We start from the raw sequence: 12,739 nt of genomic DNA on the forward strand, positions 1-12,739 counted from the left end.
CCAGAGTGGCTGGACCGCCTCCTCTGGATCACAAGACACAGAATGCAGCTCAGAGGAGGGTGGGCTTGAGCTGACTGAGGGGGGAAGATTCACATCCTGCAGCAGCCTGGCTTAGGAGGTGAGAAGATACCCTGCTCTCCTGGATGAACCTCATCTTCAAAGGCAATGGCAGCTCTAGCTACATATGCAAGGATACCCTGCTAGAAATTAAGAATTAGATCAAGGGGCATAAATAAACAAAGCTGATAATTTTTGCTGAAATACAGATTATAGTACAGGAGAACAGGATGTAATAGATGTGAAACAGTAAGAACTGGTGTTTGAGTGGCAGAAGAGGGAATGCCCTTACACACTGGCCAGCAGTGCTGGAAGGGAGAGGGGGACTTGGGAGCTGCTGAAGCAGCATAGCAAGCAGGGGGACATATGCCACTGACCCTTGTGTTCTCATCCTAAACCTGTAAGAACACTGCTCTGTCCTACTTTCTACTGTTTTCTTGAGCCTTTATTTGAGACTGGTTTCCTGACAGTGCTTCTGAGTGGGACGTTTCTTCTCTCTGGTCAGGTGTGACTGCCACCTTGGCAGCTCCAGCAGGCCCACTGGAAAGTTTTCTCTGAGACAGTTGAATTGCCTGAAGAGCTTAAATTGTTCAATTGGGGTTGTCTATTCTGCTTGTTCTATTGTGTCCAGCTCCTGAGGAGTGGTGAAGAGAAGGCAGCCTGAGCATTTCACTGAGGCAGTCACAAACATCTTTTGGAAGAGTCATTGTCCCCAGTGAGTGACCAGCTTATAATAATACAAGCTTTTCACATAGTGGTAATTTAATTAATGGTTAAGTAAAGCCTTTTATGCATAAAACCAGCTCTGGCTGGGGTTAGTGGACATCACCCAAGCAGATCTGTCCTCAGCAAAGGTGCAGCACTGTGCACTTGGAAAGTGGCACATCTTTCTGTGTAAGATTTGTGGGTCTTAGTCTCCTGGTCCTGATTTTATATTTCCTGCTGTGTTTTGTGGGAAAGGCAGAGGAAACACACATGCTGCTGTTGCATCAGTGCTTGGACCACCATACAGCTTCTTTTGCTTTGGATACTGGACTCCCTGGGCTGGGACAGTTCCTGTTCTGTGTCCTGTATAATCACATCTTTGTACCTGCCTCTATTCCTACAAATCCTAGAAAGCAGTTTCACATCAGATTTTATTCGTTTGGCAGAGAGGAAATACCTACCAAGGGGAAAGTTGAGTATTCCATGTCTCTGGACATGAAAGAAAAAATGTCTTTGGAAAAGTACCCTTAAGTACAATAAGGCAGCTTGTTAATTACAGTTCATCTGTTACATTCTATTCTATTCTATTCTATTCTATTCTATTCTATTCTATTCTATTCTATTCTATTCTACTTTATTCCATTCCATTCCATTCATGCTAAGAAATAGGCTGAAACTTGCCTGCTAGACCTGTAAAACAGCTCAGATTTGACCTGTCCTGAGAGAGAGAAGAGCTGGCACACGTGCTGCTGGTGTATAAACAGCGTGGAATTTGCTTGAGCTGGCCTGCTGGTAGAGAAAACAGATTCTGATATCTGAAGAGAGTGATTTTGCCATTCTCACAGATGTACTTACCTCGGAGTATCACCCGGGAGCGCAGCTGCATGGAAAAGCAGCACGTCAGAGCACAAATTATGTCATGCAGCCCAATGACTGCAGAAGATCCCGGCTCGGAGCTCGCCTGGGGATATAAAGCTGGCTGAAGGACAAAAGTAGCGGCGAGCTGAGCGGGAGAGCAGCACATTGCGGGAGGCAGGAGCATCTCCCGGCTCCTGCTGCTCTGTGCCGTGTTCGCAGCCCCCGAGCGCGGCGGGCTGAGCGAGGCGAGAGCGGCTCTCCCGGCGCCCGGAGCGAGTTCTGCTCCCGCGAATGAGCTCTTCCAGAACCGCAGGAGCGGAGCAGCGTTCCAGAGATGTTATCCTGTTTTCTCTGGCTCACCTTCCCCGACTTGGTTAACGCCTTTGTGAGCCCGGGAAAGGGCTCCCTCAACGGGAGCCTGGAGAAGACTTTTGTAGTCCCGAACGTGTCGGGTTTCTTTTCCTGGGATAATGACAGCCTGGCCGACTGGCAGAGCTTTGTGGACAGGAGCCGGTACGGAGCGGAGTCGCAGAGCACCACGGTGAAAGCCCTGCTCATCGCGGCGTACTCCTTCATCATCGTCGCCGCCCTCTTCGGCAATGTCCTGGTCTGTCACGTTGTCATCAAGACAAAGCGAGTGCACTCTGCCACCAGCTTGTTCATCGTGAACCTGGCTGTAGCCGATATCATGATCACGCTGCTCAACACACCTTTCACGCTGGTAAGAGGGGGTAGAGATGCCTGGGGTGCCCCACCCCTGAGGGAAAGGAAGCACCTCAGCATCCTCAGACACGGTGCAGCCTGGGATGGGGGGGGATGCACCACCACAACTCACCCCATGACTAAAGTAAATTTCTCTGGGCCTCTATAGTGCCATAAAGGTGCTTTGGTGGCTTTTCCTGCTTTACGCTGCTATAGGCACTGTGTGGACATCCTGCAGATACCTGTCCACTTGCAGCTATCGGAGTTGCCTTTGGAAAACCCCACATGTATTTTTCTTCTCTGATTCATGTTATCTAGCTGAAGATCGGAAATTACCCATTTTTTAAATGTGGCCCTGATAGTACTTGAGAAATAATAGCCTTGCAGTGATTGCTTAGTACTTTGTAGCATCTGATCATTTTTTTCCCCCCTTCTCTTTTCAAAAGTATTTTGAAAGCAAGGTTATAAACCTCTTGAAAAAATTAAATGCTTAGCATTGTTTAACAAGCTGTTCTGAAAAGCTGTAGTTTGCCTGAAGTGAGATAAGGTGTACAGGTCAGCCCTATCCCATGAGTGGAGATTAAAAGAGCAAATGTATTGACTGAATAGCGAGGCTGCAGAAGGATACACTGTAAATAAAACAGAACAAACATCTTTTTGCCCAGCGCTGCTGTATTTTCCAAGAGGCCACTGAGCAGCAGTAACCTGCCTCTTCAGTGTTCATATAATTATACAATTATACAAAGAACCGGCTATCTTATACGTGTCTTTTACACAGCACAAGGGATTGTGTACTGGAGGTGTACCTAAAAGCAGTTGTGAGGTGCACAAAACTAATGGTCTTCTTTTTTAGGCTCGTTTTGTGAACAGTACCTGGATCTTTGGGAAGGGGATGTGCCATGTCAGTAGGTTTGCACAGTACTGCTCCCTCCACGTCTCTGCCCTGACCCTTACAGCCATTGCTGTGGACAGACACCAGGTGAGACCTCTCTGAAGCAGAGAGATGGAAAGCTTGGGAGGGCATAAGTAAGCTGAGAAGGATGATCCCATATCCTTTGCCTTTCAGCTCCCAGAGTACCATAAAATTCATGAGAAGCTGACAGGGTAGGGGGACAGTTCTTGTTGTCAGAATAGTTTCAAACCCACAGCAAGGTAGGAGGTGTCCATCACCTTGCTATCTCTTCCAGCTGAGTAAAGGGAGCTTTTTATGCAGCAGATAATCCAGCAGCAGTAGCAGCAGTAGCTCTCAAACAAAGAGAAAGATCAAGATCCTGGTAGGAATTCATGTGGACAGCTCTCCTTTGAGGTGGCTTGTCCAGCACCAGGGTTGTAAGGGACATCCTGGTTAATTTTCTCAGCTCTATCTCCTGATGTTCTGGGATGTCCCACCTCCTGTTATCCTGAATATTGGAGATCTGACTGTAGCACACTGGTGTTTGTCACAAGCAGAGATGTAGCTTGCTGTTGATAATGGGCTCAAAGCTGAGGACATTTGGGTATTATCAGCTTGGAGTCACCCAACAACCACCCAAAACTGTTTACAGTTGGCATTTTCTTCTAGAAAGATTGTTTCCAGAAAATGCACTCACTATCAGAAGAATTCCCATGGAGGTCTGGTTAAACCCTTTGGTTCTTTGGGTCACTGATAGTGAAGAGTTTAAGACTTTTTTCTCCACTTTTTCTTTTTTTTTTTTTTCCCATGAAGGAAATTGAACCTGGTAATGAACATGTGTTAACAGCTCCTGGTATGCAGTTTTTCCCACCTAGATGAAAGTACTGAAATTTGAGGATAGGACTAGGATCTAACTTGAACCATATTTCATGGTGTTAAAATTCAGGTTTTCATGTACAGCTTACACTCTTTGGGAGCTGGGTGATGGCTGTACTGCTTGCATGCTAAATTACCACATTAAGTAATAGATTTCAGGCTGGAAGGTTGTATGAAAAAAAAAAAAGTATAATTTTTTCCAGAAATGTAATAAGCCTAGATTTTGGGTTATTTTGCACAGGTTATAATGCACCCCCTGAAACCTCGCATATCTACTGGAAAAGGTGTTATATACATCTCTGTAATCTGGATCATGGCAACTTGTTTTTCCCTACCACATGCTATCTACCAAAAGCTCTTTACCTTTGAATACAGGTAAGGATGTGCTTTGCTTTCCTCCACAGTCTCCCTGGAGGCCAAACTCTGAGCAGTCATACTTTGGTATATTCTACAGAAAATCTCGAGCATATGTCAAGGTCAGCCAAACCCGGATCTAAACTACAATTTTCATCCGATTCCTTCCGCAATGTCTGATATCCTGTCCTTTTTATTCTTAAACATTTTATCTTTATTCTGTCCCACTAACCACACAAAACAGGCTAAGAAGTTAGAGGATCTGGCTTGATTCTTTACTTCTAGACACTGGCATTTTATGCCATATACCAATCTGGCCTGTTTGGGCAGACCAGAAATGGGAAATAAAAAAACCCAACCTACCAACCAACCAACCAGAAACCCACTAAAACCCAAGAGGTTTTAACCTAGTCTTTTGCTCTAGGAAAGTATGTAAATCTGTCTCAGCTGTCAAGAGCCTTAGTATTTGGAAAGTGCTTTAATGAGGGAAAGGTCCTTAATATGTCAGAGAATGTGTTCCTATTTGCCAAACGAGAGAAAATAAAAAACTACTTATATGCAGCTGGAAGTTTTGTAATTGATGAAATTCATAAATTTATCATAAGGTCATGAATGCCCATAAGAAATTATCACCACATTGCTTACTGGCTTCTCCATGGCTTAGATCCTTGAAGAGCAGAGCTCTGCTCAGCTGTGACATTTGTGAGATAAACAGTGTTTGCTTTCAGGCCCTGTGGCAGGAGCCCTCTCCCAGCTGGGTCCTTGTTTCTGATGTACTTATCCTGCTGTGCCTGGCCATATGTGCCTCTCATCCTGTCCCATCTCTCCGTTTGCAGTGAGGATGTCACCCGGTGCCTGTGTCTGCCAGATTTCCCTGAGCCCGCTGACCTCTTTTGGAAGTACCTTGATTTAACAACCTTCATTCTGCTCTATGTCCTGCCCCTTCTGATCATCTCCGCTGCCTACGTGACGGTGGCAAAGAAGCTCTGGCTGCGCAACGTCATCGGGGACGTCACTGTTGAGCAGTACTTCATCCTTCGCAGGAAGAACAAGAAGACCATCAAGATGCTGATGCTCGTTGTCGTCCTCTTTGCAGTCTGCTGGTTCCCCTTGAATTGCTACGTCGTGCTCCTCTCCAGCCAGACCATCCACACCAACAACGCCCTGTACTTCGCCTTCCACTGGTTTGCAATGAGCAGCACCTGCTACAACCCCTTCATCTACTGCTGGCTCAATGACAGCTTCCGATCGGAACTGAAGGCTTTGCTCAACATGTGCAGAAAAGGCCCCAGGCCCACGGAACAGAGGCTTCCCTCCACAGTCCCATCCTACCGACCGGCTTGGCCAGAAAATGGCAACTTCAAGAGGTTGCAGGCCTCCCATGTCCTTCCAGCATCCTCCAACATCCAGTCAGGGAAGACAGACATCTCTGCAGTTGAGCCAATAGTAGCTGTGAGCTAAATGGTGGGCTTGGACTGTACATAGATTTGGCAAGAGCTAAAATGGTGGGAAGATGTGGAGCCCTGGCCACACAACAGGTGATAAAGCCAAGAAGGAGGTTCTGCAGGAGGCAATATGAAAGAGCTGCATGTTTGATGCAGGCTGGTGATAATGGTGAGGAGGCCCTAGAGGAGAGAAAGTAAACTCTTCCCAGGAAGGAACTTTGTCAAGGTGACTTTGGGCTGGCTCGCAGGATGGGGTTCTCTGCATGTGTGTTGCTGTTACCTGCATGACTAAGCCTTTTTAGAACTAGGACTCTGTGTTTTGCTGGTACCTCAACAACAGTCTCATTACATCAGATCTCCCTTCCCCTTTCCTGAGTCTCCTCGTAGCAACGTGGAAATGGTTGAGGTGTAGACCTTTAGGTTAGTATCTGAGATCCAGTGCAACTGGGTAGGAAAGCATTCTTTCTGAACTGGGGTCTGAAAAGTCAAGACCTGTTCAGAATGAATGAACAGATCTATTCCATAATTTTTGTGTGTATGTGTTTAAATACGCTTACAGAAGTGTGGGATATGATAGACTTTGATAAATAGGAGCCTCTTACATCACAGGCACTTTTTCTAAGATAGATTTGAAGAAAACTGGATGCCTATTCTTCAAGTAAGTCGATGGTTTTTCTTCAAATAGATAACTAAACCGAAAAACATACAAAAAGTTGGACATAACATTCACAGTTGGAGAATGGAAAATTAAGTGCTATTGTGGGTTTGGACTAGAACCTTTTATCAAAACATCTTTTCTTCATTGTCAAGTTGCAGCTAGAGGATCACACAATTTGAATTTTTAACTTGCCTTTGAATGTTGCTCTCTTACCCTGTAAAGCACCTGTATACTAAGGAGAAGATATTTTCATGAGGGCACTGGCATTGTGCCAGCGTCAAACCATGGCAACTTGTCACTTCAGACATTTGGAACATTTCATTCCAACTAAGATGTTAGCTCTCTGGAATCAGAGAGCTTTGAGAGAAGCTTTGAGAGAAGAGATGGTATCTCTGATAGCAAGTAATAAAAATGGAACATTTGTCTGCAACTTATCCTCTGGTTGTACAATTTTGGTGCATTTAAGGATAGCTGAGATGTGTCCTATTTGGAGTGGCTAAGAAAATTCATGACTGCCAAGTGTCTGAAGTAGATTTCAGAACTTAATGTTCTTAGCAGAAGAAAATATGGGTTTGAAAAAAGGGTGTTCCAAAACCTGTACCTTATATTGCACAGAAAAACAATACTCCTTGTGCTGTGGAAATTAGCTTGAACATCACCCCAGGATGACCCATTCCACATTTAACTTGCAGTATTCAGCCGTGAAGTGAGAAAAATCTTATAAATGGGAAAAAAAAAAAGGTGAAGCTGTTTTTCTCAGTGTCCTGTAATAAACTGACAGTTCTGAAATAATTTTAAGCCTTTTGCAGAGTTTTCACACCTCAGTATTTAAAGAGACTAAAATATCTACCACTCCTTGCAGCTAACCTGCCCTTGCACAAGTGGTTATCACTCTCTCACTGTGAATCCAGTGCTATTTTACTGCCCTTTATCAATGCCCCTGGAGTGAGATTATTTTGTATCACTGATCTGCAAAGTCAAATCTTTCCTCCTGTGTTCTTTGACCCCTTACACCAAGTCCCATTTCCTCCCTCAACACTTGCAACACATCAGCCCTGAATTGTTCAAGGAGTTGAACTGGATGATCATTGTAGGTCCCTTGCAAATGAACTATTCTATTCTATTCTATTCTATTCTATTCTATTCTATTCTATTCTATTCTATTTCCAATTGTGCAGAGCTTGTCAACCATGCTCCCCATTCCACTGGCAGCAGAATCCAGCACTTTACTAGCAAATAAATCTCTGAGAATTCTGAGTACCTCAGTAAGATGTCCTTTCTGAAGCTGAAGGAAACATCTTAAGATTCACAGTTTTTGAGTGCAGCTGTCATCCTGCTATGCATGAAGAACACTGCAGTAACTCCAGTAGACAAAATCCTCAAATGTCCTTTCAAATGCTGCTGGTGAGTCTGAGTGAGGCTCTTGCAGTTGCAGCTCTGCATCCTGCACCCCTGCATTGAGTGGAAAACCTTTCTCCTCCAGGCTCTGCTCAATCCTGAGTCTGGGCACGAGGGGGGGATGCAAGAAGTTGAAGCTGTTTGATTTGAATCAAAGGAACAGGAGGGATGGACAGGATGAAAGGAAAAGAAGAGATAGATTGGACAGTGAACTTCAGGAGCCTGTCCAGGGATAAACTTGTACCTCTGGTGGCTGGTGGCCAGCAGAGGTACAAGTCTCAGAGAGACTTGGACAGCATGTAAGAGGGGGACATGATTAAAGCCCTGGAAATGGTGTCCTTGGAAACTGTACATCATACACTGTGTGTGCTACAATGTGCTTGATGTGGTACGGCGTAATTTTGAATAATTAGCTATTTTTCATCTTCTTCATGTCTGATTTGGGATTCTGGACAGATATTTGGCATTCACCAGTGCTGCTGAAATCAGTGGGGGGGTTGTGTTCTGTGCACACAAAGTGCAGTATGAGGCGAAATACTCAAAAAAATATTACACTCTGGGCAATTTGGGTATGCAGGCTTCATGGGTATTTTTCCATTCTACCCCATCTCTCTTGCAGATCAGAGGGTTCTTTTAGAATTCTAATACAGCCATTGGTGCATAAACTGCATTCAGATGCCATCTTGGTGGGTGTGAAGGGAGGATCTGAGTGTGGATATAATGAGACACATGTACAGGATGGAGATTATCTTCAATTTTCCATTTGGTGTGTGTTTGCCTGCTGTAGCTGGAGGTTTTGATCTCTTTTGAATTTGGGAAGTGTTGCACAAGGCACTGAACAGCTGTTCATTGCAGGAGATCTGCGTAGCCCAAGAACAGGCATGTTTTGCTCGTGTTTCATTCATTTTCTCTGTGTAGAAAGATGCAGAGACCTTGCAAGGGAACACAGACAATGCCATGATGTATTTTGCAGCTTGTGCTATTCTGAATAGCGCTCAGGGGAAAACAAATCCTTGAAAAAACCTCTTGCTTTTACACATAAAAGGAGGACAACTCTTCGAAGCACACTGAGATCACACAAAAAAAAAGATGACAAATTTCTCCTGCACAGAAGAAAGGCACTTCACCTTTGGTTGGTGTTGTTTCTAACTGCACGGCAGCCCACCTCTTCTCCTGTCAATGTGGGATGAATTTCTCCACTTGGCTGACGCAGATGAAAAGGCAGCTGCTTAAAATATAGTAATGTCCTGTAAGTTCAGGAATAGTATGTCTCTCTGGCATTTTCAAAGGATATCAGACACCATCTCCAAGATGTCTTTATTTACTTCCACTCTTCTTATAGAAATAGTGCTGGGAGATTCCAGAGACTTCACAATCACAGTTTTCTGAAAAGCACAAACCTCTAATTTCTTCAATGAATATATTAACTAGCCACCACTAGCTGTTACAAACAAGGTTTTACTATCTGGCAGGCACTGATCTCTTTTCTCTGGTGACCAGTGACAGGACATGAGGGAATGGCATGAAGCTGAGTCCAGGATAGTTTAGGCTGGATATCAGGAAAAGATTCTTCACCCAGAGGGTGGTTGGGCCCTGGAACAGGATCCCCAGGGAAGTGGTCTCAGCACCAAGCCTGACAGAGCTTTGATGTCCAAAGGAGCATTTTGACAACACTATCAGGCACAAGGTGTGATTCTTGGTGTGTCCTGTGCAGGGCCAGAAGGATCCTGATGGGTCCCTTCCAATTCAGGATATCTTATGAATATTTTATTAGGGGGCATCTTAAATATTTGCATATTAAATGTGAAACTTCAAGATGTATTTGGATGCAGTTTGGGTAGAACATGATTAGAAGAGTCTGGCTATGAACTGCATAGAAGTCGTGAATGGATTGCTCTACAAAACCGTGATATCATTGCTGGCTACAGACTTGTCTGCTTGTTCCAAATTTCAGGCTACAATTGTGCACTGAAGCCACCTAGTAGGGAGCTTATGCTGGGCTTAGCAACAGCTGCATGAAGCTGTACAGCTCTGGGATGTGAACAGGGACATCTGCACAGCACTGACCTGTGCATGCACTCTGTTGTTTCAAGAGCTCCAGGGATGTCTCAGTCCTCTAAGCAGACTGACCTAGAAACTGCATGTGGACACAGAGAGAGAGAGCTTTAGAATAGCAGTTTCCCAGGAGATTGAGAATAACTATTATTCACATCTGCCTTATTCATAAAGCCCTTGAGTGCTGGTGAGTGCAGCCAGGTCCCTGCTGACGCAGTCTGCCAGCCTTGTCAGGGCAGTGGGCTGTGAACACTCTGCACCCAGGAAGGCACCTACACCACCTACAGCTCCTGGAGGCTTGGCTGGAAGTGCTGTGCCTTCCCACAGCCTCAGTGTCCAGTCCTGGTGGCTGGTGACTTGCTGTTGAACTTCCTTGTGCCACCGAAGGGGAATGAGGATGGGATCCTCCTCTGCTCTCCCTATCCTGCACAGCCCAACAGAAGGGCAGCCCCTGCTCTGTCCTGGGGGTGGCACAGTGGGCTTGGGAGAAGGTTTGGACTGGCACTAAAAAAGCAGAGAAATTCTTTGGTCCATCCTTTTCTCTTCTGGGTGCAATGTCCCCCATAGCCTGTCCTCTGGCTTGCAAGTTTGAAGGGATTTCTGAGTCATGGTGCAATGAAAGTTTCCACCTCTTGCCTCAGGCTCAAAGCCATTTAATGATAGTTAGAGAGGCAGAGGTGAATCCAGTGATCATCACAATGTCCTGACCAGGAAAAAAATTACCTTTATCTATAAAACAAATCAGTGCCTCCTGGCCAACTGCCACAGTTTATAAACTAAGTGTGGATTATCCCTTTGGCCACTTTGGGTTAGCTGTTCAGGCCATGTCTCCTGCCAGCTTCTTGTGCACCTGCTTCTTGGCAGAGCTTGGGAAACTGAGAAGTCCTTGGCTTAGGGTAAGCACTGATCAGCAACAACCAAAACATCAGTGTGTTATCAGTATTATTTTTGTACTGAGTCCAAAACATGGCATTGTGCCAGCTACTAAGAAACAAGTAACTGTATCCTGGATGAAACTAGGGCACCAATTAAATAACTGAAGGTCTAACAAATTATTCCTGGCTCTAAGGTGTCAGCTTACTTATTTCCACAACATGTAGGGTTAGGTCCATCCAGAGCAGATATGTGGTGGTACACAGTGCTTGACTCTTAGCCCCTGAGGTCATAAGGATATGAGGATTTTAAGACATAGTTACATTTTTTGTAGGCTTTTTTTTCAGTTAAAAACACTATGATGTGGCAGGTCTGTCAGAAGCTACCAGTTTTTAATAATATGAAGATAAGGATATGTATCAGATGTTCTAAAAGAACATCATCAGCCTCTGAAGGTACAAACTTGGTGGGATATGTTGGAGGGATATGTAGGATGGTGATAACCAAATTGTTATGGTCTCATCCCTAGTGATTTTTGGAAGTTGCTCTAGAAGTGAAGTATTTGCCCAGAATTTGTCTTGAAGAAGTCCTGAGACAGGGCTCAGGAATGATCTGACACTTGAACAAGGAGGACAGCAAGGAGCAAACCCTTGAGCTTTGTACCCAGCATTCCTGTTCAGCAGTGCAAACACATTCCAAGAGAAGCAGACAGTAGCTTTAGGCTCTGTTTCTCATCCTGCAGCTCAGATTCCCAGCAGAGAGGCCTTGTTCTGAGCTGTGCAGCAGCACAGATTTCTCTCATCCCAACTGAGTTCAGGTAAGAGGGGAAAAGCAAACAAAGCCCCCATTTCCTCTGTTGCTGGATGGGAGATTTCACTGCTGTTGGTTTAGGTACATGAACTCTGTAAGTGTGCAAGAGCTAAAGCAATTCAAAGGTAGCACAAGGAGAGAGAGCCCAGGCTGTTTGCATCCCTGGACTACTTATCCATTCAAATGCCTTCCAAGGCACCTGCACTTTCCCTGGACTGTGGGGAAAGCAAGACTATGACTTAAGGGGACTAACTCAGCAGCCCTGGGCTGGGTGGGAGTTCATTCATAGGCTTGGAATGTTGTTTGCATGGTGGCGTTTGATTAATCTCAGTGATTATAAAAAGTTTGAGATAACTCACATCAAAGAATCTGAAGAAACAAAAGCGAAGATGCAAATTTTACTACCTAAAAGGATTAGTGTTATAGTGTGAGTTCTTAGTAATTTAGTATATTAAGTCAAATATTCCATTATGAGGAAAGCAGTCTTCTGGAGCTTCTGGCCACACAGCCTGCATGACAGAAACACCAAACTGCCCCTAATCAACAACTAGGCTTTCATTTGTGTGACTCTCATGTGGTCTGTGCAAAGTGGTACTCAAAGAAAAGATTTCTAAGGAAGTTTATTCCCATGACACAGCTTTGATTCTTCCCTGCTTCTGTGACAGACTCACCTGTGCTTGTTCTGGGGGTTAAATCCCTCTTTCTACCACCATCTTCAGAAAACCACTCACAACCCAATTTCTGTCTTTCTGTTCACAAAGTGCAGTCAGGACATCCTTTGTTAATGGGGTTCTAGGCTTAGGCACTAAACCAGTAATCAAAGCTGCTATTAAAACAACCACTGTTCCCCATAAGGAAAAAAGATGGACCTAAAATATATATCTTTATTCTGAAAGTGACTGACAACATCCAGAGGCAGAAAAACAGCGGGGTACAGCTGATTTTAGAGGCACACCATCTGCTAATGGAATAAACATTTTTACTTGTTCTCTGCAGTTTAAATCACAAGTTTTAAATCTCACAAGAGCCACTGTAAGGCAAAGCATGTGCAGAAGA

At 44.6% G+C, this 12,739-nt stretch overlaps 1 protein-coding gene across 1 annotated transcript; it reads left to right on the top strand.

Moving 5' to 3' along the window:
- The first annotated feature begins 1,458 nt into the window (after positions 1-1,458).
- GPR83 (G protein-coupled receptor 83) lies at positions 1,459-6,981 on the top strand. Its single transcript, XM_071432761.1, has 4 exons — positions 1,459-2,341; positions 3,176-3,301; positions 4,332-4,465; positions 5,281-6,981. The coding sequence occupies exons 1-4, from the start codon at positions 1,955-1,957 to the stop codon at positions 5,903-5,905; spliced, it is 1,272 nt and encodes a 423-aa protein (XP_071288862.1). The 5' UTR covers positions 1,459-1,954; the 3' UTR covers positions 5,906-6,981.
- Positions 6,982-12,739: the final 5,758 nt, after the last annotated feature.

Source organism: Agelaius tricolor, unplaced genomic scaffold (genome assembly GCF_023055355.1).
Source record: "Agelaius tricolor isolate 1412-34295 unplaced genomic scaffold, bAgeTri1.0.p SCAF_9, whole genome shotgun sequence".
In the NCBI taxonomy this organism is placed as follows: Eukaryota; Metazoa; Chordata; class Aves; order Passeriformes; family Icteridae; genus Agelaius; species Agelaius tricolor.